The following is a 23,170-nucleotide window of genomic DNA, read 5'->3' as shown; positions in this document are numbered from 1 at the left end:
AGAGAGTTCAACAACCACTCATTTCCATGCATTTCACTATAGGACTTCTTAGTGAAATACCATTACAGTGCAATTTTGTAAGAAGCTTGGATAGCTGATTTTTGGCCTTTAATTGCTCAGGCACTGTTGCAGGAGGTGGTTGTTCAATTTACAGTTTTAGGTAAGTTCTGTTAATCTCTCTTACTGCTAAAGAATTTCTGGCCGAATATATTTTCACTGTACATGAACAAGCTCTTTTCATTATAACTGTAACATCCTTTCGTAGAGACAAAGTACAGAACAAAATACAAATAAAATCAAAAATCATTTTATGGAAATAAAGTGAAATTGATACCCACCTGGAATATTCGAGGAATTTCAACAGTTTCTGCCCTGTATACATCACCTTGTGTTACAGGACGTACGTGGAATAATTTGCTGGAATATAAAGACAATTACTTTGAGATACAGGTACTTCTCAGATTTCATTACTACATGCTTAGTGATATGTAATTCAAGACAAAATGATTATAAACCTTTTCATAAGCAAGCCAAACAGAGAACAGCCAGGGAATTCCTAGAGGCATGGCACTCATCCACAGACTCTATCAACAAACACATCGACCTGGACCCAATATACCGGCCACTACAGTGGACAGCTTGAACTGACAACCGGAAGCGGCAGAGACAGGCCACTATAAATGCCGGAGAAAACAGCACAGAAGCGCTTCACAGGAGGCTCCCAAGCACTGAAGATGTCACCTAGACAGGGGACGAAACGTTTGCAAGACAAATTCCCAGCTCGGCGAACAGAACCACAACAACCTTTTTAACATTTATTGTTAGATATGCAACATTTTCTTACTTGTACTTATTCATAAAATTATTTGGAGTTAAAAATTGTCTGAAGAGAAAACCAATCAAAAAATTCTCATTCATGGGATTTACAAATTAATTGCTAAAGATGACATGCTGTTACTATATAGACATACTGCAAAACTGTGGAACACATTTTTAATCTTTTGATTAATCATTTGAATCCAACAAAAAAAAGTGTAATAACTAATGACTGAGATTGAAATTTCTAACAGGTCATAGTTATACTGTTTAGTGAAAAAGTACAAGTTCCTTGTTATGTTCTTCACCTCATCAAGATGGTATATAGAAGGCAAACCTGCCTTTGCTGTGCTCAGTGTCAGACTTATCATGCAAATAGAGCTGCATCTTGTTTAATCTCATTTATATAACAGACATTGGTTGTTCTGACAATGTTTTCCAACAGAAAACATGAGGAACAATTTGGAATGAATGGTATTGAGGCAGATTTCACCACTGTCAACCTAAAAGGTAAGTTTCATAGCTTGGCTTTGTTTTCTACTGAAATACGTTGAAGCTGGACTCTTTAGCTGGTATTGACAAAATTAGCAGAGTCCAAGTCAGGATGGTGTGTGAACCGGAGGGAACTTGCTGGCGGTGACATTCCTAGGCATTTGCTACCTGCATCCTTAAAGTGAATAAAGTTCACAAATCTGAAAATATTTGTTGAAGGAGCTCTGGCAAGTTGCTGCAGTGCAGCTTTTGAATGATGCTCCGCTTTTACTGTGGGCCAGTGGTGAAGTTAGTGAGTTGATTGTAAAGGAGTGGTTTGTTTTAACATACTTTGGCTTAACAGACAATCAATTTTTCAATGTATAATTTCAGTTACATCACTCTGCAAATTTTTGCTATAAATTCTGTGTTACGATTGAGCCCTCCACAATCACCTGATGAAGGAGCGTCACTCTGAAAGCTAATGTGCTTCCAATTAAACCTGTTGGACTATAACCTGGTGTTGTGTGATTTTTAACTTTGTTTTAACCTAGATGGTGTCAAGTTTCTTGAATGTTACTGGAGCTGCACTCATCTAGGAATCCTGGCTAATGCTTTGTAAAGGCTTTGATAAGTCAAGAGAAGAATTGTTTTATGACCTGTGCTTGCACCGAGAGTAATTAAATTATTAGTCCAGAGCCTAAATGGCATTTCTGAACTAAGTGGGTTTTTACAACAATCCTCAAGTTTTATGGTCATCATTTGGGCAGCACAGTGGCTCAGTGGTTAACAATGCTGCTCACAGTGCCAGGGACCCGGGTTCGATTTCAGCTGCAGGCGACTGTCTGTGTGGAGTTTGCACATTCTCCCAGTGTCTGCGTGGGTTTCCTCTGAGTGCTCCTGCTCCTTCCCACAATCCAAAAGATGTGCAGGTCAGGTGAACTGGCCATACTAAAATTGCCAGAGTGTTAGGTACATTAATCAGGGGTAAATATAGAGTAGGGGAATGGGTCTGGGTGGGTTAGTCCTTGGAGGGTCGGTGTGGACTTGTTGGGCTGAAGGGCTGTTTCCATACTGTAGTGAATCTAATCTAATCTAAAAATATGCACTAAAATCAACTGAATTTAAATTATATCTGCTGCCAGGTAAAGATTTGAACTCATGTCTTCACAGTGTTAGCTCAAACCCCTGGGTGACTTGTCAAGTAACATTTCCTCTTTGCTACCATTTCTCATTATGTGAAACAACAGAAATACCCCTACTAGGATTTGTTTTAATCAGTATCCACTTCACCTCCTAGTCAGGCATTAAGCTTCTAATCAGTTACCTCCAATTTCTAACTTAAACCAGTTTTTTATCTAACTGTGTTCCACTTTGGATTCTCTATTTGCTTTGTCCGCAACATCCTCAGTATTAAAATGGTTATACTTACTCAATATCCAGTACCATAGATGGATTAGACTGTTCTTTATTCAATTCATCATTGTAAAACAGTATTTTTCTGCTGCTGACCACGACATACTTTGATAAAAGAAGAGTTTGGCATTACAATTAAACATTTTGAATCACATTTAATAAAGAAATACAAAAGATTTTTTAAAAAATCTTCCATTTGTTACCAAATATCCAAGAGGAAAACTCACCACCCTGTTCAGCACAATTTGTTAATCCAAACTGAAAGTTTCTTATCTGTATGATCAAACTCATAGACAAAAGCTTTGAGGTCTGATTTTCAAGATGAACTGTTTTTGCTGGTAAAACTTTGAATTCAGTGGGACAAATGAGAGTTTGGACTCAAAAAAAAAGGTAAATCAGAATACTTTCTAAATGGTGTAAAATCGGAAATTATGGAGATACGAAAAATTTGGGAATTTAAGTTCACAAAGGAACACAGGAACAGGAAGTGGCACTTTGTTCTTTTAAACCATCCTGCCATTCCGTGTCAAGTGGCTTAATTTCATGTTATAGCCCCATTGCCTTTGTTTGGCAAATCAGAGTCAATTTTCAAATTCTTTCATAGGATGTGGGCATACTGGCAAGGCCTGCATTTGTTGCCCATCTCCAATTACCCTTACACTGAGTGGCTATTTCAGAGGGTAGTTAAGAATCAACCAGATTTAAGGTAAACCAGAAAAAAGATGGTGGATTTCCTTCCCTAGTGAACCAGATCTATTTTTATAATAATTAATAGTTTTGACATTAGACCAGCTGTTTAACTGCCGATTTTATTGAATTCAAATTTCACCATTTGCCACGGTGAGGTCAAAACACATGTGGCCTGGACATTATCCTGGCCCTCTGGATAACCAGTCCAGTGACACTACCATCATACAATAGCTTCTCTTGCAGAAATTAGTTTCAAGCTTCTACCGCCTCTCAAAGAGAGGTTTTTCATGGCTTCACTTCTGAAAGGGCCTGCTTCTAATTTTTCAACAATGTTCCCTAGTCTTTGACACCTACATCAGCAGAAATATTTTCTCTCCACTATTCTTTCTGGCCCCTTATAATTTTAAAAACTTTGATATAAATCACTTAATTTTCTAAACTTCCGGACTAAACTAGTTTGGCTGACCTCTCCTTGTAATTTAATCCATGGAGTCCAGGTATAATAAATCATAAAAACTATTGGTGGGTACAAAAGTCAATTGAAAAGACTAATTTCAAGGAAGCTGGAAATTTAAAAGAGAAAAAGATTACTTTGGCTATATGCAGCCTTGCCACGCTTTATCTGGGGTATGACATTCAAATATGGGGAACTAACTTTTTGGAGGTTTATGTTACCTTTTAGAAAGAGGTGCATGACAGGGTCAACACAATGTCTCCTGGAATATTACTAGGCTTGTATTCAGTTCTACTTAAGAGATTGATCAAGGTTTTTAAACTGATGATAGGAGATTGATAAGGGACAAACAAAGACACTATTCCCTTGCTTAAGGTATCACAGTCAAGAAGACACACTCAAAGTTAGAGACAGACATTCAGAAACAAAATCAAAAAGTAAGTTTTCATACAGAGAATCAAACTCTGCCAAAATGTTTGTGAATATGAAGCCAATTTGAGCTTTCAAGAATAAGATTGATAAATTTTGGTTAGATGTGGATATCAAAGCAGGAATAATCAGATGATGAAATGTCCCACCCCGCTACTTGAAAAATTGGTCAGGCGCATCCCAGCAGTCCCATTTGAAACAGGACTTCCACCCCTCACAGTGTCATGGAAGGGCCAACTTTGCATGCAGCTTTGCCCAATATGATAAGGGCATTCTTGAAGGAGGAACTTCCCCTTCCTGCCCAAGGGCAGAGCAGAGTGACCTGCTGGGTTTGCATCCTGCCATGAATACCACTTATTTGTAATTTAAATGTCTCAACTGTGGTGACAGCAGGAAAACTGCTCTTTACCTTGCCTGCCCATGTAAAATTGCAAAGAGGTCAGGGGCAGCAACAGCCCCTGCCACTGCCGGAAAATGAAGTAACATAAAATTCTGACCCCAGGACATGATGCTCAGGGAGAAAAATTGAATTAAAATTCAGAGCAACTAAGCCTAAATGAATATCACAGCTGGTCCAAATAACTGCATGACTATATTCTCTCCTCATGTTCCCAATTTCAATTTTAAATATATGCTGCTGCCTAGTATGAATAAGAAATTTTACTTTCTCATGAACATTTGCATATTTATTCTCTTTATATTTTAAACCAGATATTGTTAGCTAGCTACTTAGATCTACACTAAAAACATTTTATGAAAAAGGACATTTTGTCCATGTTAAATGTGCAATTCAACAGTGCGTTGTACATTTCTGAAATTAAAAAAAACCAAGCTTCATACCTGTTTTTTCCATCCATATCTTTTGATGTTTGCCCTGTTTGGTATTGATAACCAGCCCTCCATCCTGGTTTCTAATTTCAAAAATAGGTTGAAATGAATAAAAACAATCCATAAGAAATTCTTTGGAAAAACAGCACCACCACCTTAGGTCTAGTCACATAGAATTACAGAAATGACACAGCTCTCACAATCAGGCTGCTAGTAATATCTCTTCGTCTCCTCCTTAACCTATTAGGATTATGAGATAAAGTCAAGAGGTATTTTAAACATTATTAAAAGTTCTTAAAGTTGAAATCTGGAGTCAAAATTCAAACTGCACACAACAATTTCATCATTTTAAATTTAAGGCTAAGTACAAGCTTGAGTAAATGCTACAGATATTTCTGGTCTAGTGTGCCAGCAATCTGGTCTGATTAACTGGTCATTATCATGGAACCACTTGTGGCGCTGGCTGAATACTAATTGGCTGCCAGTTTTCATTTTTTAGAGATGGGATTGGGGGACAGTTTTAGGATGACAACCTACACCTAGTGGTATGCCACAGGGATCAGTGCTGCGATCAGAATTTTAATGACTTGATGAGGGAAGTGAGTGTTCGATAGCCAAATCTGTAGACCACATTAAAAAAAGGTGGGAAGGCAAATGGTGACAATGAGTCTACAGAGGATATAGGCAGATTAAATTGATTGGGCAGGACAAAACTCAGCAGATAGAAAATAATGTTGGAAATGTGAGGTTAAGTACTTTGAAGCATTGAGGAACTTAATTTTATTTACATGATGAAAGACTGCAGAAAGCTATGGAACAGAGGGAGTCCTCATACATGAGTAATGGAAATCTAGCATCCATGTTCTATAGCTAATAAGGAAGGTAAATGTAACATTTGCCTTTATTTCAATAGGAATGGAATACAGAAGTAATGAGATTTTGCTAAAACTGCACAAGGTACTAGTCAGACCACATTGGAATAATGTGAACTATTTCAGACCCCTAACTTAAGGAAATATGGCATTGGAGACAGTCCAGAAGAGGGTCACCAGGCTGATATCAGGTATGATGGAGCTGTCTTATGAGGGGAGATTAAGTCGATCGCGCTTGTATTCATTGGAATATCTAAGAATGAAAGGTGCCCTTATTGAAACATACAAGATTCTTGGGAGACTTAGAGTCAGAGATGTACAGTATGGAAACAGACCCTTCGGTCCAACTCAACCATGCCAACCAGATATCCTAAATTAATCTAGTCCTGTTTGCCACTACTTGACCCATATGCCTCTAAACCCTTTCTATTAATATACCCATCCAGATGCCTTTTACATGTTGTAATTGTACCAGCCTTCACCACTTCCTCTGGCAATTCATTCCTTACACGCACCACCCTCTGTGTGAAAAAGTTGTCCCTTTCGAATCTTTCCCCATACACCCTAAACTATGCCCTTTAGTTCCAAACTCCCCTACCCCAGGGAAAAGACCATGTCTATTTACACTATCCATTCTCCTCATGATTTTATGAACCTCTGTAAGGTCAGCCTCCGACTTGACAGGACAGATGTGGAAAGGTTGTTTACCTTTGTGGGACTGTCGAGAGCCAAAGGTCATAATATCAGTATTTAAGATAGATGAGAATTTTTTTCTCTTACAGGGTGGTGGATCCATGGAATTCACAAAGGGCTGTTGAAGCTTAATCTTTAAATATATTCAAGGCTGAGATAGGGAAATTTTTAATCAATTAAGAAAATCAAGGGTTATGTGGAAAAGACAGGAAAGTGGGGTTGAGAATTTAGATCAGCCATTATCTCACTGAATAGGGATATGGGCCAGGTGCTGGTAGGTGGAACTAGATTGGGTTAGGATACGTGGTCAGCATGGACAAGTTGGACCAAAGTGTCCGTTTCCGTGCTGTACATCTCTATGACTCTATAGAGCAGACTCGATGGGGTGAATGGCCTCTTTTGCTCTGACATCTTATGGTCTTATTTGAAAAAATGATCATACTTAAAAAGTACTTCATTGGCTATTAAACACTTTGAGATACTGAAAAAGGGTACATAAATGAAGTTTTTCTTTTCTTCCTGTTGCAGAGGTCCTCACCTGTATCTGTAATAGAATAAGGTAATGCCAAACCTTCTTAATTAAGGCATTGTAGAAGCCCAAGTAGTGTGAAGAAACTCTGTACGCTTTTGGTCAATAGTATTATGAACACAGGATATACCGGTGGGTAATGCATATTGCAATAGCTAGTTTAATGAGTTCAGTTCGTAAAGCTAGTTAATTAGCATGACTGTACCCACACCCCGACCCTGGTTATGTGGATCTGGATGAAATGTCAGCTCTTGGACATGGAAATAATCCTGTTAGGGAAGCTTGCTTACATTAGTAATGCTCTTTTTATAGCCTAATATCCTAAAGCAGGAAACATTCACGAAAACCTTTGCTCCATAAAGACACATGAGCCCCAGAATGTGATATTCTTCCTGACCAAGGTCAGAGCTATTAGCATTTTAGGGCATTTTTTAGACTTTTCTTGCGGTTTGTGAAAGTAGGCAAGTGGTCTATAATTGTACAGATTGCCTTGATTCCTTGCCATTTTTTGGCCTACTTTTGCCTCTGGATGTTCTTGTCAGAGGTTTTGGAAGCTATCAACACAATGAATGTTCTTACCAGTGAAGCAAGGAACAACACTTCTAGGCTCATTCAACCTTTTTTTCTTGAAGCAAGTTAATATCCCCTTGATTACCATGGAGATGAAAGATGATCAAGAATATGCAGGAATGTAGACTTAAGTTTAATATCAGGTTAGCTATGATCTTACTGAATGGCGGAGCATCCTCCAAGGACCAAGAGACCCTCTTGTTCATATGCATATTTCGAGGTAATAATCTCAAAATTGAAACAAACTGATAACTGCTACAACACATACATAACAAAAACAAATATCCTGTAGGATATTTGTCGCTTAGAACAAAAAATGTATAGAGACCAATAGATCCAGGGAGTACTTGGGTATACTGGCTTGTAGCCTGGCCTCTATCTATCTAAGTACATTCCTAACAAAGTTACACCATCCAAGTAGTAAGGACTGGAGATGTGGAAGAACCTAAGTCCCATACATGCAACGGGATATTTTCATTTTATTCAGCATTTGAGAATATGCACTCATTCACAAATAAAGTTACTAAAAAGAACCAGTTGAAGCAATTTGTAATATTAAAAACAGTCCTAAAGAAGAACCATATCAGACTCAAAACACTAACTTTGTTTCTCTCTCCACAGACTCTGCCAGGCCTGCCGTGTTTCCCCACTAATTTCCATTTTTATTTCAGATTTCTAGAATCTGCAGAGGGTGTGGCACACTGCTACAACACAGTGTGCTGCTGCCTAGTCTCCTGAATGGGGAGCGGATATTGCAAGTGGTCACTCTGTCAATGCTGTTGAAGTGAAGCAATGGCGGGGAGAGGCTTCAGCAATGCTGCAGGTCCCTTATACACAAATGTACGTCTGCTCAGAAACAAACCCTAAGACAGAGAGAGAGAGAGAGAGAGAGAGAGAGAGAGCAAAGCAGGCAGAGCAAGGAAAAAGGAAACTTCAGAAAATTCTGAGTCCCAGAAGAGAGACACTGAATCAGTTTTCCAAATAATCAATTATCTGAGCGAAATACTGCCTGCCCATCTCGTTCGGATAATCAAGGTTCGTCTGTAATTTGAGAGTGTAAAGCGAGGATAGACATTATTGCTATAAAGAAAACAATTATCTTTCATTTGACATTTCTTATTTTACAAGATGAATAGCAGATTCCAATTTAAGTGCAATTACTCTTCTTCCCCAAATTAAATTGATGTCAACGTTTTCTCTTCATATGTACTTTCAGAAACACTGGGGTGAGTGTCACCAACTAAACTATTAATGTACATTAAATGCTAATAATTAAGAGTCAAATAATTCCTCTCATTAATCTACTATATGTTGATTAATTAAACATTTCTTTTTACAATCAATAGTAAGTGCAGTAATATCTATTATTTTAAAAAACTGATAGAATACACACAGACCCTGAAGGACTCTGAATTCAGTTACTTCAATAGCAAATGAGTAGAAATCAAGTCAGAAGGTCACAAGAGGGCAGAGTTGGAGAATTACAAGCTTTTCTTTTGTTTTGTAGAGAGGGAAGATTACATAGATAGTAAAGGTGAAATCAAGATTTTGGTGGACGTGAAGCCAGTGTAGATTGGTGATTACAGGGGAGATCGGTGAGCAGAACTTTATGGATGTGAAGATATAGGTAAAAACAAGGACTGCAGATGCTGGAAACCAGATTCTAGATTAGAGTGGTGCTGGAAAAGCACAGCAGTTCAGGGAGCATCTGAGGAGCTGCCTGAACTGCTGTGCTTTTCCAGCACTGCTCTAATCTAGGATGTGAAGATATAGGCAGTTGAGTTTTGGATAAACTGAGGTTTATGAAGTGTCAGCACAGCATAAGTGAAAGCAGGAATGGAAGTTGACAATCATTGTGGTGGAGAGAATATGAAGTCAGGAGCACGATTCAAGGTCAACTAAGATGCTGAGGGTGCAATGGCTCAATAAAGATAGTGACAAAAAAGCTGCAGATGCTGGAATCCAAAATAGACAGGCAGGAGGCTGGAAGAACACAGCAAGCCAGGCAGCACAGTTGACATCAGAATTGATGGTGAGTGAAATAACTTTGTTTTGGGGCCAGAATATGTTGTCATTTGTATTCTTAATTTCAACTTCAAAAAATAAACTGTTGAACTTTATTCAAACAAAGATATTATGGAAGTGAGGTACTTGGCCCTCAGTGTATATGTGCAAGTGTGCTTTTCAGTGATGTCACTAAAGTGCAGCATCTATATGAGAAACAGAAGATTATCATAGTTCAGTACACTAAAACACCATATCTAGATTTCAGCAGTCTTTTCTGAACCTTATGTTCAGATTTTTTTCACAAAATATCACTATGACTTTTAGAATATTTCAAAGTTGTGAGAAACATGTTGACAACTGTCGGTATTTCACTTGCGTAAGAGTAAAGCAACAACGATTGCTTATGAAAATAAAACCATGCCAAGCTGCATTCAATATTTTTACAGTAATGCTATCAAAATTTGAGATTTGAAAGGTTTAAAAGACAGCATCCCTTGAACAAGATGAACTCTGAAAACTACAATGGTGGCTCTACATTACAATAAAAAATAAGGAAATTATAACGTCATGGGAAATTCATAAAATTTCCCTAATTTTACTTTATCATGCTCCATAGAAAATTAGATGATTTTAATCATACATGATAAAACTTAGAACTATTTTGAAAAATATCTGAATATCAAAGGATTATTGCATTACTTTAAACTTCTTTAGTCATTAACTTTTTCTGAAACGTCATGAACATTTCTTAGCCTTGAACATCATTTGAAAATTATGGCAAATGAAAATACTAATGACCGTTTCTTGTTGTGTCTGGGTGTTCCTATTAAATGTTAAAACGTTCTCATGGGTAAATCTGCAGTTCATCAATAAAGACTGTGGATGGACAAAAAGGAATGCTGTTCTTTAAACATCACACGACTTAATTAGAGTCAGACATCAAATGTCAGCCAGCATGCAAAAAGTGCAAATAGAACAAGACTTTCAATTTACTCACTGGAAAAAGATAGATAAGATATGTGTTGCAAGAGGAACACCCAACTAGGCACAAAGAATAAAAAGGCATTTCCATGAAAAATTATAACATTATTTTCTGTCAGAGTTTTAAGAAAAAAAACCCTTAAAGTAAATGGATTTTTAATGTACAAACAAATAATGTGAGCAAGTCAATACCTGAGTAGGAAGATGTCAGTGCAAACTGTGTATTTGAAATCAAGTATCAATAACAGTAGAATATTTGCCAGCAGAAAAGCAAAAATGGAACAGTATCATAGAGATGATGGCAGATGCGACAATTTTAATTCCTCTTTTGTATCTTTTTTATACAATCATAGAATGGGTACAGAACAGAAGATGGCAATTCAACTCAATGAGACAGTATCAACTTCCAACAGAGAAATTCACTAGATTCCCATAGCCCTAAAAGTTATTTCTCTTCAAGAGGCAAATAGGCTATTTTCACAGAGCCTCAGAAACTGGGGGGGGGGGGGGGGGGGGGAATATCTTGTTCGGATTTATAAAATCAAGAGGGGCATAGATAGGGTTAAAAGACAAGGTCTTTTCCCTGGGGTGGGGAAGTCCGAACGTTTAATGTGAGAGGAGAAAGATTTAAAAGGGGCCTAATGGGCAACGTTTTCATGCAGAGGGTGGTGTGTGTATGGAATGAGCTTCCAGAGGAAGTGGTGGAAGCTGGTACAATTACAACATTTAAAAGGCATCTGGATGGGTGTATGAATAGGAAGGGTTTGGAGGGATATGGGCCAAATTCGAGCAAATGGGACTAAATTTATTTTGGATATCTGGTTGGCATGAACGAGTTGGACTAAAGGGTCTGTTTCCATGCTGTATATCTCTATGACTAGTGCTTTCTCTTTTGAAAGCCATGATTGAATCTGTCTCCACCACATTTTAAGGCTGTATTGTCCAAACACCTCATGATTTTGAATACCTCCATCAAAGCTCTTCTACAAACATTCTTTTCTCTGAGGGGACTGTTATCAGCTTTTCAAACTTATCGACATAACTGAAGTCCCTCTGGCCTGGAACTATTTTGTAAATATTTTCTGCAACCTTTCTAAAATCTTCACATTTTCCCTAAAATGTAGTGACTAGATTGTACAAATAATCCAGCTGAGGCTAAATCAGTGTATTTTTATGAAGCTTCTTTAATATCCATTCTTTTGTATTGTATGGGTTAGATTTTCAAGTCTCCTAAAAGGCTGAAACTGAGTGCGGGAATTGGAAAAGAATCTGTAAGGCCACAAATTACTCGTTCAAAAACAGCCTCATGCTAACTTCCAGAAGCAAACTGAATTCAGGTTGTGACCTTATAGGTGCATCCTATGATGAAAGGATCATCCTGACAGGGTTAAGGGACATTTGTATTTAATGCTCTGTGTAGTTCTGGTGAGTTAAATGGGTTTTGGTAGCTTGTGGAAAACCACAGACAGGAGTCTTTGAGAACCATAGGGAAAGCCTGCCAAAGAGTCAGGAACATACCAACAGATAAGAGTTAAATTTTGTGACATATAAATATTATTTGATGTTGTTACAAGTTAACTATGTAATTATTGTAGTGACCAGATCAAAGTGCTCTGTCTTGAAAAGGCAAGTTGACTATTATATTCATCAATATTTTTTGTAAGTGTTGAGATGCACAAGAGTAATTTTCCTAATGGAAAAAAGTACAACTGTTATTTCAGTGTGTTGCTCATACTTCATGTATTTTGGACTTTTTTAGTTACACATATTCAAGTATTAACTGTCGTGAAACTATTAAAACATTGCTGAGCTAACTGCAACTCAAACAAGCCTGGCTTTATTACATTTAAAAGCTAGCACATGTTTATCTTGCATGATCAGAGTTTTTGATGAAAATGAAACATCAGTAGTTAATGATCCCCTGTTAGACCTCTTACTGGAATCTGGAAATGTGCAAAAAGTGCTACTGCATCCATTAGAAACATAAACTATGCACACGGGTTACAGTTGTGTTGAAGGTAAACATTTATGTTTGAGAAAATTATCCAAAGCTTGCTACATTGTCATAGAAATAGGCTGTCAGAAATTTTTAAAAAAATTTTCTAGGCAGTGGCCGTGGAAGCAGGCAGTTGAACTTTTCCTTTGGTGTTGACAAACACCTCACTGGATTGACAGACCCAACAACAGACTGTTAGTTGTGCCTGCATATTGAGCAGAAAAAGTACAAATGTTATTGTCCACCTTGTGGAATGCAGGTTGAGCATAAGCTCAGTTTAGGTTTTGTAAGGGAAAAGGTTTGGGAGGCTTGACTAGTTTGCAGCTAGAGGAAGATATCTCAAGTGGTCTTCATAGAACCTTGTGTAGAAAACAGCAGAGCTATATTGGAAGCAGTGAAAAGGCATTGGGTATCTGCTGCAACCAGAACAATGTGCTGAGGATCCACAATCATAAGGTTTAAATATAAGTTGAAGGGTTGCTTAGTCAAGAAGCTAATGATAATATCCCTATAACTTATTACTTCAGAGAATAACGAGAACACTGAAGAGAATTTTTAAAAATTCTACAGGTCTATGGCATTCCTTGTGAGTTAACCAATAAAGAAGTGAATAAACCTCCAAGATTGATATAATGCATAAGGGATTTCGTGTGTGATAGGATAAACTAAAAGGTAGAATCAAGTTAATGGTGTAAGTAGTTCCAAAATACAGTGTTAAGAGAAAAATGCTTGCTTTGTTGAATGCTTCTCATAGACAATAAAGTTTGTTTCTATGTAAAAATGAGAAAGCTTATGGCACTGTTCTGTCAGTTCATTATGGCATAGTACTTTCAACTTATGTCATTTGCAAATTTTGAAATTGTATAGTCAAGGCTAAATCTTTGGTAGACATCAAAAAATACAGTGGTCCTTGTGAAAGACATTTAGACAGATAAATGAATGAGAAAGATTTTAGTGGGAAATGAGCCAAATGCTGACACATGGGACTAGTTCAGTTTAGGAAACCTGGTTGGTATGGATAAATTGGACTGAAAGGGCCTGTTTCCATACTATATGATTCTACTGATCTCTGGGGATACTTATTCTGTACATTCCTCCAGTGTGAAAAATAATTATTTACCACTACACCATGCTTTCTATCTTTCAGCCAACTTCATAACCATATCATCATTGTTGCTTTTGTTGCACTCGTGACAACGTTGCTCACAAGCCTGTTATATAATACATTATAACATCTTGTGGAACAGCATGTAGACAACATTACCCTCATTAAAAATCTCAATCAAGCTGGTCAAATACAATTTATCTTTAACATAACTATTACTTAGATGTCTGTTAATTTTGACTTGAATTGTCATCTCCTATCACAAAAGGTTATAATAACTGGTCTGTTTTTGGTGTTTTTAGGCTTGAATTCTGCTTTGAACTAAGGAGCAATATTTGCATTTCTTCGGTACTGTGACACCATCCCCTACCTAAGGGGAATTGGAAGAAGGGATTTACTTGATTTCCCCTTTTCTTTTGTCAGCATTCTCAAGTACATTTCATGCTTCAAGCTGGGATGATGTTGCTTTAGAACCAAACACTTTCACTTGTGAATGTGTAGAGTTAGCTCTAAATATTGTTTAGATCAAATATAGCAGTCAGCTCCACAATAAAGTTCCCTCTTTGTACCCAAAATGTTTGAATGAAATTAGAAAGTGCACTTCTTCATGTGTATATCAACTTTTTACTTGCTTCATCAGCCATATTTAGTTCACTAACTTAAAAGTGCGAGATTATGACAATTTTTTAATATTTGGTACTAATCAGGTTATATCAGAATTGTCCAAATTAACTTTATTTGGGATTTGAAAACCACCAGCCAAGGGAGACATTTTTCCAGGTCTGAACTGAAATTGTAGTTCCAGAAATCAAACAATGACATGCTAATCCATTGAACCACCCGATCCTCTTTAACTTGGCCAGCCCCTCATCTTCAGCAAGGATAACTTGGGGAAAAAAAAGTGGATAATGGATGGTAATGTTTTCAAGCTTAGAAAAAAATTAACATCTAAGAAAATGTTTAGTTATATTCAGATTCTGTTTTCTTTTTAAAGTGAACCTGCTTTTATCATACCATCACAAACTATTCTTCAGTTATTCAAAATACGTTTAAATCAAACAATATGCTTTAGCCAAAACAATTAAGTCTGAGTCAACCTTACCAGCTACATTTCCATCAGAATCCTCAGTCTGTAAACTGGATACACTTGTGCTATCCATACGAAGTTGGAGGTCTTGAAGCTTAGAACGAAGTTGCTCAAGATCACTGTCCTTACTATCAAGTTGCATTTGGAGCTCTGTACGAAGGTTAGATTCCTCTGCTAATTGCTGTAATATTGAAACAAAATAGTCAAAATAAGAGAAAAATGAGATCCCTCAGAATAATAGTAGAAATTTGTTGATGTCACTATTAATTAAAAACACTTCCTTCAAATACATTTCATTGCCCACGTGCTAAGTCAACTAGTTATTGATGACTTAAGGAGTGACTAAAAGGAACCATAAATCACAATCTCAGGGCTATAAATAATAAAACTCTGCATCATGGCATTATTTACTCCATACTTGCATAGTTCCTGATCACTCACGTCAAAACATAGTCTGGAATTACCTGATCAAGTCGCAACACTTTCTGACCACATTCTGGAAGTCTTGCAACGCATTTCTACCTTTACTGGTTTGATGTTGCATTTGCTGCAATGTAGTCCACTCTATTTCACTTTTCACTATATACCACCTTCATCTCAAATTCAGGAATGAGACACCAGGAATGCACAGACAAAATGGGTGCCCATTTTGAAATCACTCATTTTGCACTTTTAAAAATCTCTATGATAGAGATCAAATGTACATAATTGTAATGAAAACTGTCTATGCAAACCTGTCATCAAATTCCTTCCAAGTAGACCGCAGTGCTGCAACTGGAGGAGTGTGTGAATAAAATGTGGATTAATGAAATCAAATTACAAGTGTGCACTGCCAAACTTCTAACAGATCATGGTATCAATATAAAGACAGCCAACATATCTATGTAAAATTTTCTTACTGCCTGCATTTCATTTAGGTCCTTCTGATATTTCACAACCATATGACTGTATTTCTCTCTTTCTTGGTTCAATTCCAGTTGCAATTTTTTGTTTTCCTTTTCTTTTTTCCGGACATCTGCTGTATTTGCTTTCTTTCGATCCACTTTTATATCTTTTCGGTTCATAATCTCAGCAAGTTTATTAACAGCCTGATTGAGGCAAACATACAGAACAAGCATGAAAATTAATCAATACAAACTATTCAGAAACTGTATTAGAACATAGCTATGTATAGTTAATTTAGCATTTTTTAAAGAAACCTACTTGTGTTTTCAGTGTACGTTCTTGGTTAATTATCTTTTCATAATTGGTTTTCATGTTATTTAGATCTTCATCCCTCCTCTTCTGTGACTCTAGAAAAAGTTTAAAATAGTCTGCATTATTAATGGACCTTATAGAGTCAGAGTTATACAGCTGTGTGATGAACAAACTTTAAACAAAAAGAGAAGCATCAAAAGAGTTTGTAACACCAAAGGCAGATACTTGCTAGAAAAATCTAAAACCCAAACCCAATGTTCTGTTCTTCAGGACTGAGCATCTTCCTCTGCTTTGAATGCTTATCTATTTCAGTTTAAATGATTTACAGCTTTTTAATAATTTGTAAATAATAACTTATGTATTCAAATAGCTTGGAGTTCAAGATGGTTACCAGACAAATTCTAAGTGTCTTAAATGCCATCTCACGCCATCTTTTTCTCTACTTCCTCTATCAGTCTTGTGCTCACTAACCTACTTTGATTTGATTTGTTATTGTCAAATGTACTGAGATACAATAAAAAGAAATGCTAGCATGCTATCCAGACAAATCAAACCTTACATAAGTATATCAGGGTAATAGAACAGATTGCAGAATATAGTGTTACAGATACAGATAAGGCGCAGAGAAAGATTAACTCTTAGAAATGAGAAATCTGTTCAAAAGTCTGATAACAGCAGGAAAAAGCTGTTCTTGAATCTGTTGGTACATTTTTCAAACTTTTGTATCTTCTGCCCAAGAGAAGAGGGTTGAAGAGATTATAATCAAATACTCCTCCCAACCTGGTTATGTTAGCTGCTTTCATGAGCCAGCAGGAAGTATAAATGGTGTCAATGGAAGAAAGGCTGGTTTTCGCAATGGACTGGTCTGTGCTCACAACTGTGCAATCTCTTACGGTCTTGGGCAGAGCAGTTGCCATACCAAACTGTGATGCATCTGCATTGTATATTTTCTATGGTGCATTTATAAAAAGTGATGAGTGTCATTGTGAACATGACAAATTTCCTTAGCCTTCTGAGGATGCAGAGGTTTTGGTGTGCTTTCTTGACTATAGTGTCAAAGTGGATAGACCAGAATGGATTGTTGCTGATATTTACCCCAAGGAAGTCAAAGCTCTCAACTATCTCCACCTCAGCATCACTTATCTTCCACTGCTTCCTAAAATCGATGACCAGCTCCTTTGTTTTGGTAATATTGAGGGACAAAATGTTGCCTTTACAGAATCTCACTAGACACTCCATCTCTTTGCTGTACTTATGATCCGAGATCCGAAACACTACGATGGTGCCATCAGCAAATTTGTAAATGCAGTTAGAGCTGAATTTGGCCACACAGTCACAGGTGTATAAGGACAATAGCAAGGGGTTGCTTACGCAGCCTTGTGGGGTACCAGTGACGAAGGTTACTGTGGAGGACGTGTAGTCAGCTATTCTTAACTGATTACTGTCTGTGGGTCAGGAAGGTGAGGATCCAGATGCAAATGAAGGAGCAGAGTCCTAGGTCTCGGAACTTGGAGATGAGATTTGTTGGAATTATGTATTGAAGGTGGAGCTAAAGTCAACAATTAGGAGTCTGATGCAGGTGTCCTTATTTTCCAAATGGTTCAGGGACGAGTGTAGGGACTGGGAGACAGTCTCCACCGTGGACCTATTGCGATGGTAGGCAAACTGTAGTGGATCAAAGCAATTTGGGACTGGACTTTAAAATTACCTTCCTTATTTCCAATACCTCCTTGACCTTGCCCTTCCCTGTTTTTGTAATATCCTCAAAACCCACAACCTTCAAAAGTATCTGCACTCTTCTGATCCTAGTCTTTTGTGCATTCCCAAATATGAGAGTGCCACCATTGTTGACTATGGCTTTCATTCCCTAGTCTACAAGCTCTGAAATTTCTTCCATGCGCTTTCTGCTTCTCAACCTCATCTTCTTCTCTAACACTGAAGTTCTTCTTTGACCAAGCTTTTGGCCATCTAACCTAATATCTTGCTGTGTCACTCAGTATCATAATTTTATTTTATAATGCTCCTGTGAATTGCATACTTCATTGTGTTAATGATACAATATAAATAAGTTGTTGTAGCAGCAGTTGATCAGAGTTCTCAAACCATATCATGATAGAACATAGGAAAATAACTCTCTTTCCACTTGCTCTCACATGTATTTAAGAGCAACGCCTCTCCATCTCAACTAAGCTCAGAGATGAGAGATCTTCCCTGGTGGAAAGGAGGATGATAATGTCAGGCTTCTCAATGAAAAAGATAAATTATCCTTTTTTATCAACAGATTATCCTCCTAATATTCTGAATGAAATTTTTAAAATGTGTTTGAAAATAATGGATTTAAGGAGCACGTGATTCTACAGCAAATGTTACTTGGTGAATTAGAAAGGTTTTGTAAAAAAAGTCAAAAGAACTGTGGATGCTGGAAATCAGAAACAAAAACAGAAATCGCCGGAAAATCTCAGCAGGTCTGGCAGCAACTGTGGAGAGAAATCAGAGTTAACATTTTGGGCCCAGTGACTCTTCTTCAGAACTGGAGTTCAAAATGAGTAGGATTTTGTGTTACTATCAATAAGTGGGAGAGAGTCAAACAAATCAAGTGAGTTAATCCATGGAAAACATAATGTTTAGGTCAATGGAAAAGTTCTTAGGAAATACAATCATCAGTTGGCAGTTTCCCTCATTCTGTTCTTTCAGAAATTGTTTGACATACAATGGTTCCTTATTGTTGGAAATCAGCCATCGTTTTGCTTTTTGGTCATGAGATTTTGGTGTTGCTGGCTAGGCCAGCATTTATAGCCCACCCCTAGCAGCCAGAGGACAGTTTTAAGACAACCACATGTCCGTGGATCTGGAGTCACATGCAGGAAAGAATGGTAGATTTCCTTCCCTAAAGGATATTTGTGAACCAGTTGGGTTTTTCACAGTAATCGACAGCAGTTGTATCATTGCCATTGGACTAGCTTTATAATTTCACATTTTATTTCCAAAACTTGAATTCAAATTTCACCATCAGTCACGGTGGACTTTGAACGCATGTCCTCAGAAAATTAGCCTGGCGTTCTGGATTACTAGTCCAATGGTATCATTTCCCCAGTTACTAAAGGACAGGCTGCTGAACTGATAGATTATAAGAGCGAAGAAGTGTCTAAAAGAATATTGTGTCAAAGAGTTTTTAGGTCCTCTTCCATATACAGATCACCTTTATTTTGTCTATCAACCTTATAAGACAATGGATGGTTTTGTTCTGATTTTGACCCATTTGATTTAACACAGATTAGGCAGCCTTGTTTGCGCTACCATACTGATGTTTGCTTTAGCTTTTCATGCCATGCAACCATTTGAGCTTACTGAAAAAAAAGTTGCGTTAAATTCTACTCTCCCATTTTAGATCGCCATTTTCTTTCAAACAAGAGCTACTGGATATTAGTATCCACATTTTACTGAGTGCCCATGAAAATTACTAGATCTCCTCTATTCATTTCAGTGTCTATATAGATGGCCACCAATCAGAACATGACAGCATAACAAACTACAAGTATGCTGATGATAGACTAGCATATAGGGGACATCAGAAATAAGGAAGAAAACTACAGGAACTTGGTGGAGAAGTTTGCAAAATGGTGTATTAACAATTCTCTTAAACCTTACAAAAATAAATCAAAAGCACCAGTGATAGTCTTTTTGAAAAAAACTGGTCACTAATATCATTCTTGCAAAGATTCACGATGTGGGCACTGTAACAGCTATGAGCATATACGTGACAAACTAAATTATAAATTGAATTGATGGGAATAGTATATAGATGTGGTGCACAAGGAGCTTATGTAATTAAGTGGTCTAAAATATCCTTTTCAGCAGATCCTACGATTACGAAATCCTTCCATTTGGTTGTGGTTTATCCTTTTTGGATGTCTCACCTGCTACTATTGTCTTAGGATAGCAGATTTTTCAAGGATGCAGAGATGAATGAACCAGGCAGGATGGATATTTGATGAGTAGATTTAAAAAAAAATCTTTGAAATATTTTGATGAAAGCAAAAGAATGCCATGAATAATTAGTTTTAAGGGGGGATCCTAATTGATGTAGGACAAATTAGTTACTGAACTTATTTATGCCCTTATCAGGACATACATGTATGGACATGAATATGCACTCGGGGTGAGACTTACTGACTGATTATTTTATTGCACTGGTGTAGTTGAATCTCTAAGCTAAAGTGATTTTCATTCGTCTGTTGCTATTATTCATTTATATGTTATTTTCTTTAAACAAAGGAGCAAAGGACCAAAAATGAATTTCTGTATGGACAATAAAGGGCAATTAAATTTTATTGAATTGAAAGCTAAAGGCTTTGTCATCACCAAGAAGGCGGCGCTGGCGAAGCTGATTGTTCTGAAGGTAGATAAATCACCCAGACCAGAAGGACTACACGCCAGAGTTCTGAAGGAGGTAGCTGAGGAGATATTGGAGGCATTGGAGGAGATCTTTCAGGAATCACTAGAGTCATGAAGAGCCCCACAGGACTGGAAAATTGATAATTTAACACATCTGTTTAATAAGGGAGGGCGGTCGAAGACAGGAAAGTATAGACCAATTAGCCTGACTATTGTCATTGGTAAGATTTTAAGAGTCCATTATTAGAGATTGCGGAGAATTTGGAAGTGCATACTAAAATAGGGTTGAGTCAGCACAGCTTCATCAAGAATTCTTTGAGAAGGTAATGAGCAAGTTAGACAAAGAAGATCCTGTGGACATGATCACAGGATTTCCAGAAAGCCTGTGACTAGGTGCTGCATAGGAAGCTGCTAAATAAGGTAAGAGTCCATGGTGTTAAGGGCAAGGTATTGGCATGGATTGAGGATTAGCTGACTGGCAGAAGGCAGACGGAAGGAAAAGGACTCATTTTCAGGATGGCAGCTGGTGACTAGTGGAGTTCCAAAGGAGCCTGTATTGGGATCACAACTATTCATGTTATACATTAACAATCTGGAAGGAACTGAGGGCACTGTTGGGTGATGGTAGTGTTGAAGAAGCGAGGAAGCTAGAGAAGGACCTGGACAGGCTCAGAGAGCAGGCAAAGAAGTGTTATTGAACTGCTAATCTGAAGACTAGGCTTAATGCTCCACAGGTATGAGTTCAAATTCCAGCATAGTTTGAATACAATGTAGCAAAGCATGAGGTTACACACTTTGGTAGGAAGAAGAGGCGCAGACTATTTTCTAAATAGGGAAAGACTTTGGAAATCAGAAGCACAAAGGGACTGTGGGAGTCCTCGTTTAGGAGTCTCTTAAGAGTAACATGCAGGGTTCAGTTGGCAGTTAGGAAGGCAAATGCAATGTTAGCATTCATCTCAAGTGTACTCATGAGGCTGTATAAGGCTCTAATCAGGCCATTTTTGGATCTGTCGGCGGTTTTGGGCCCCATATGTATGGAAGGATGTGGGGGCGTGGTTCTAAGGAGGTTTACAAGAATGATCCTAGGGTTGAAGGGCTCATCATTTGAGGAGCGGTTGAGGACTCTGGGTCTGTACTCAATGGGAGTTCAGAAGGATGGGGTGAAGGAGATCTCATTGAACCTTACATAATATTGAGATCCCTAGGTATAGTGGACTAGTAGGACAGAATAGGACCTTGAGGGCCACAGCCATGGTGTGAAGGAACGAGGAGAAATTTCTTCAGGCTCAGGGTGGTTAATCTGTGGAACTCATTGCCACACAGAGCTGCGGAGGCCAAGTCATTGAGTGTATTTAAGACAGAGCTAGACTGTTTCTCGATTGGTATGGGAATCAATGGTTATATGGAGAAGGCAGAATATTGGAGTTGAGAAACATATCAACCAGGATCAAATGGTGTAGTGTATTCAAAGGGCTGAATGGCCTAACTTTTCATCTTATGGTCTTATAATCCTAAGCACATCCCAACAGATGTTTCCAATTGGTATTATAGGAGATTTAGGAGAAATCATGACTGATATACATTATACTGAATCTAGAACATTATATTGAATCTAGGAAAGCAAAATGTCAGTCAGTGAAGCACAAGGATGAAACATATGCATTTTATTTTTTGGGGTCTTTAATCAAGTGTAATGTTTAGAAGAAAATATTTTCATTCAAAATTGCATGTCTTTTAAAGTAGTTTGGATTGTGTAAATATTAATATGGTCTCAAGAGCCAGAGTAGAAGTCAAGAGATTTGGACCACCTGTAATTGTAGAATGATATTAACTCATGACTACCACTCGATGGTAAAACTTTTCAGTTCATCAAAATATGGTTGCTGGGTATGTTAGAATACTAAGAATGTTATTGAACTGATAATCCAAAGACTAGGCTTAATGTTCCAGAGGTAAGGGTTCAAATTCTAGCATAATGTTTGACTTGACCATTGAGTTAAATGGATTAGGTTCAGAACAGTTCTAGCAGTTCAAAATTGGATGGCCATGAAGCATTGCACACCATCAGCAGCAACATAATTGTATTCAACTCTAGTCTGTAACCTCATGAACTTATATATCCCTCATTTTATCACATCAAGATAAGACAATGATAGCAGATAGCTGTGGCCGCTGGAAATTTGAAATACAAACAGAATGTTGGGAATGCTCAGCAGGTGGCAAACATCTGTGGATAGAGGAACAGAGCTAACATTTCAGTTGCTCTCTCTACAGATGCTGTCTGACCTGCTTCGTATTTCCAGCATTTACTGTTTTCAAGCCAAGGGGCCAAACCTGATTCAAAGAGGAAGGCAGGAAAGCATGACCTGTACCAATGTAAAAATGAGTGCAAACTTGAAGAAGCTAGCTCACATGCTATTTCTGCTGCTTAGCTTAAATACTTTAAAAAGAACTAAGCAAAACCAGAATCAATGGATCAGATCAAAGCTCTGCTTAAACAACTGATGGGAGAGGTCAGTAAGTATCAATGCAAAAATCAGGGCTGAAGCGTTTACAATGACCTTCATCCAGAACTGCTGCATGAATGATCCTGAGATACCGACCATCAAAACTGCTAATCTTCAGACAATTCAG

The 23,170-nt window shown here is 37.7% G+C and overlaps 1 protein-coding gene across 3 annotated transcripts in view; it reads right to left on the bottom strand.

Annotated features, from left to right (window-relative positions):
• Positions 1 to 23,170, bottom strand: part of rock1 (Rho-associated, coiled-coil containing protein kinase 1) — a 205,184-nt gene that overhangs the window by 15,281 nt on the left and 166,733 nt on the right. For all 3 annotated transcript variants that reach the window (XM_072570409.1, XM_072570407.1, XM_072570408.1), the window contains 6 exons: positions 16,148 to 16,236; positions 15,844 to 16,032; positions 14,960 to 15,125; positions 5,117 to 5,187; positions 2,720 to 2,808; positions 339 to 417 (listed from right to left, as the gene is read on the bottom strand). In XM_072570409.1, the coding sequence (XP_072426510.1) occupies positions 339 to 417; positions 2,720 to 2,808; positions 5,117 to 5,187; positions 14,960 to 15,125; positions 15,844 to 16,032; positions 16,148 to 16,236 (683 nt within the window). The remainder of the gene's footprint in view (positions 1 to 338; positions 418 to 2,719; positions 2,809 to 5,116; positions 5,188 to 14,959; positions 15,126 to 15,843; positions 16,033 to 16,147; positions 16,237 to 23,170) is intronic.

Source organism: Chiloscyllium punctatum, chromosome 5 (assembly GCF_047496795.1).
Source record: "Chiloscyllium punctatum isolate Juve2018m chromosome 5, sChiPun1.3, whole genome shotgun sequence".
Taxonomy (NCBI): Eukaryota; Metazoa; Chordata; class Chondrichthyes; order Orectolobiformes; family Hemiscylliidae; genus Chiloscyllium; species Chiloscyllium punctatum.
The sequence above is the reverse complement of the archived record's forward strand: the minus strand, read 5'-3'. Positions and strand labels throughout refer to the sequence as shown.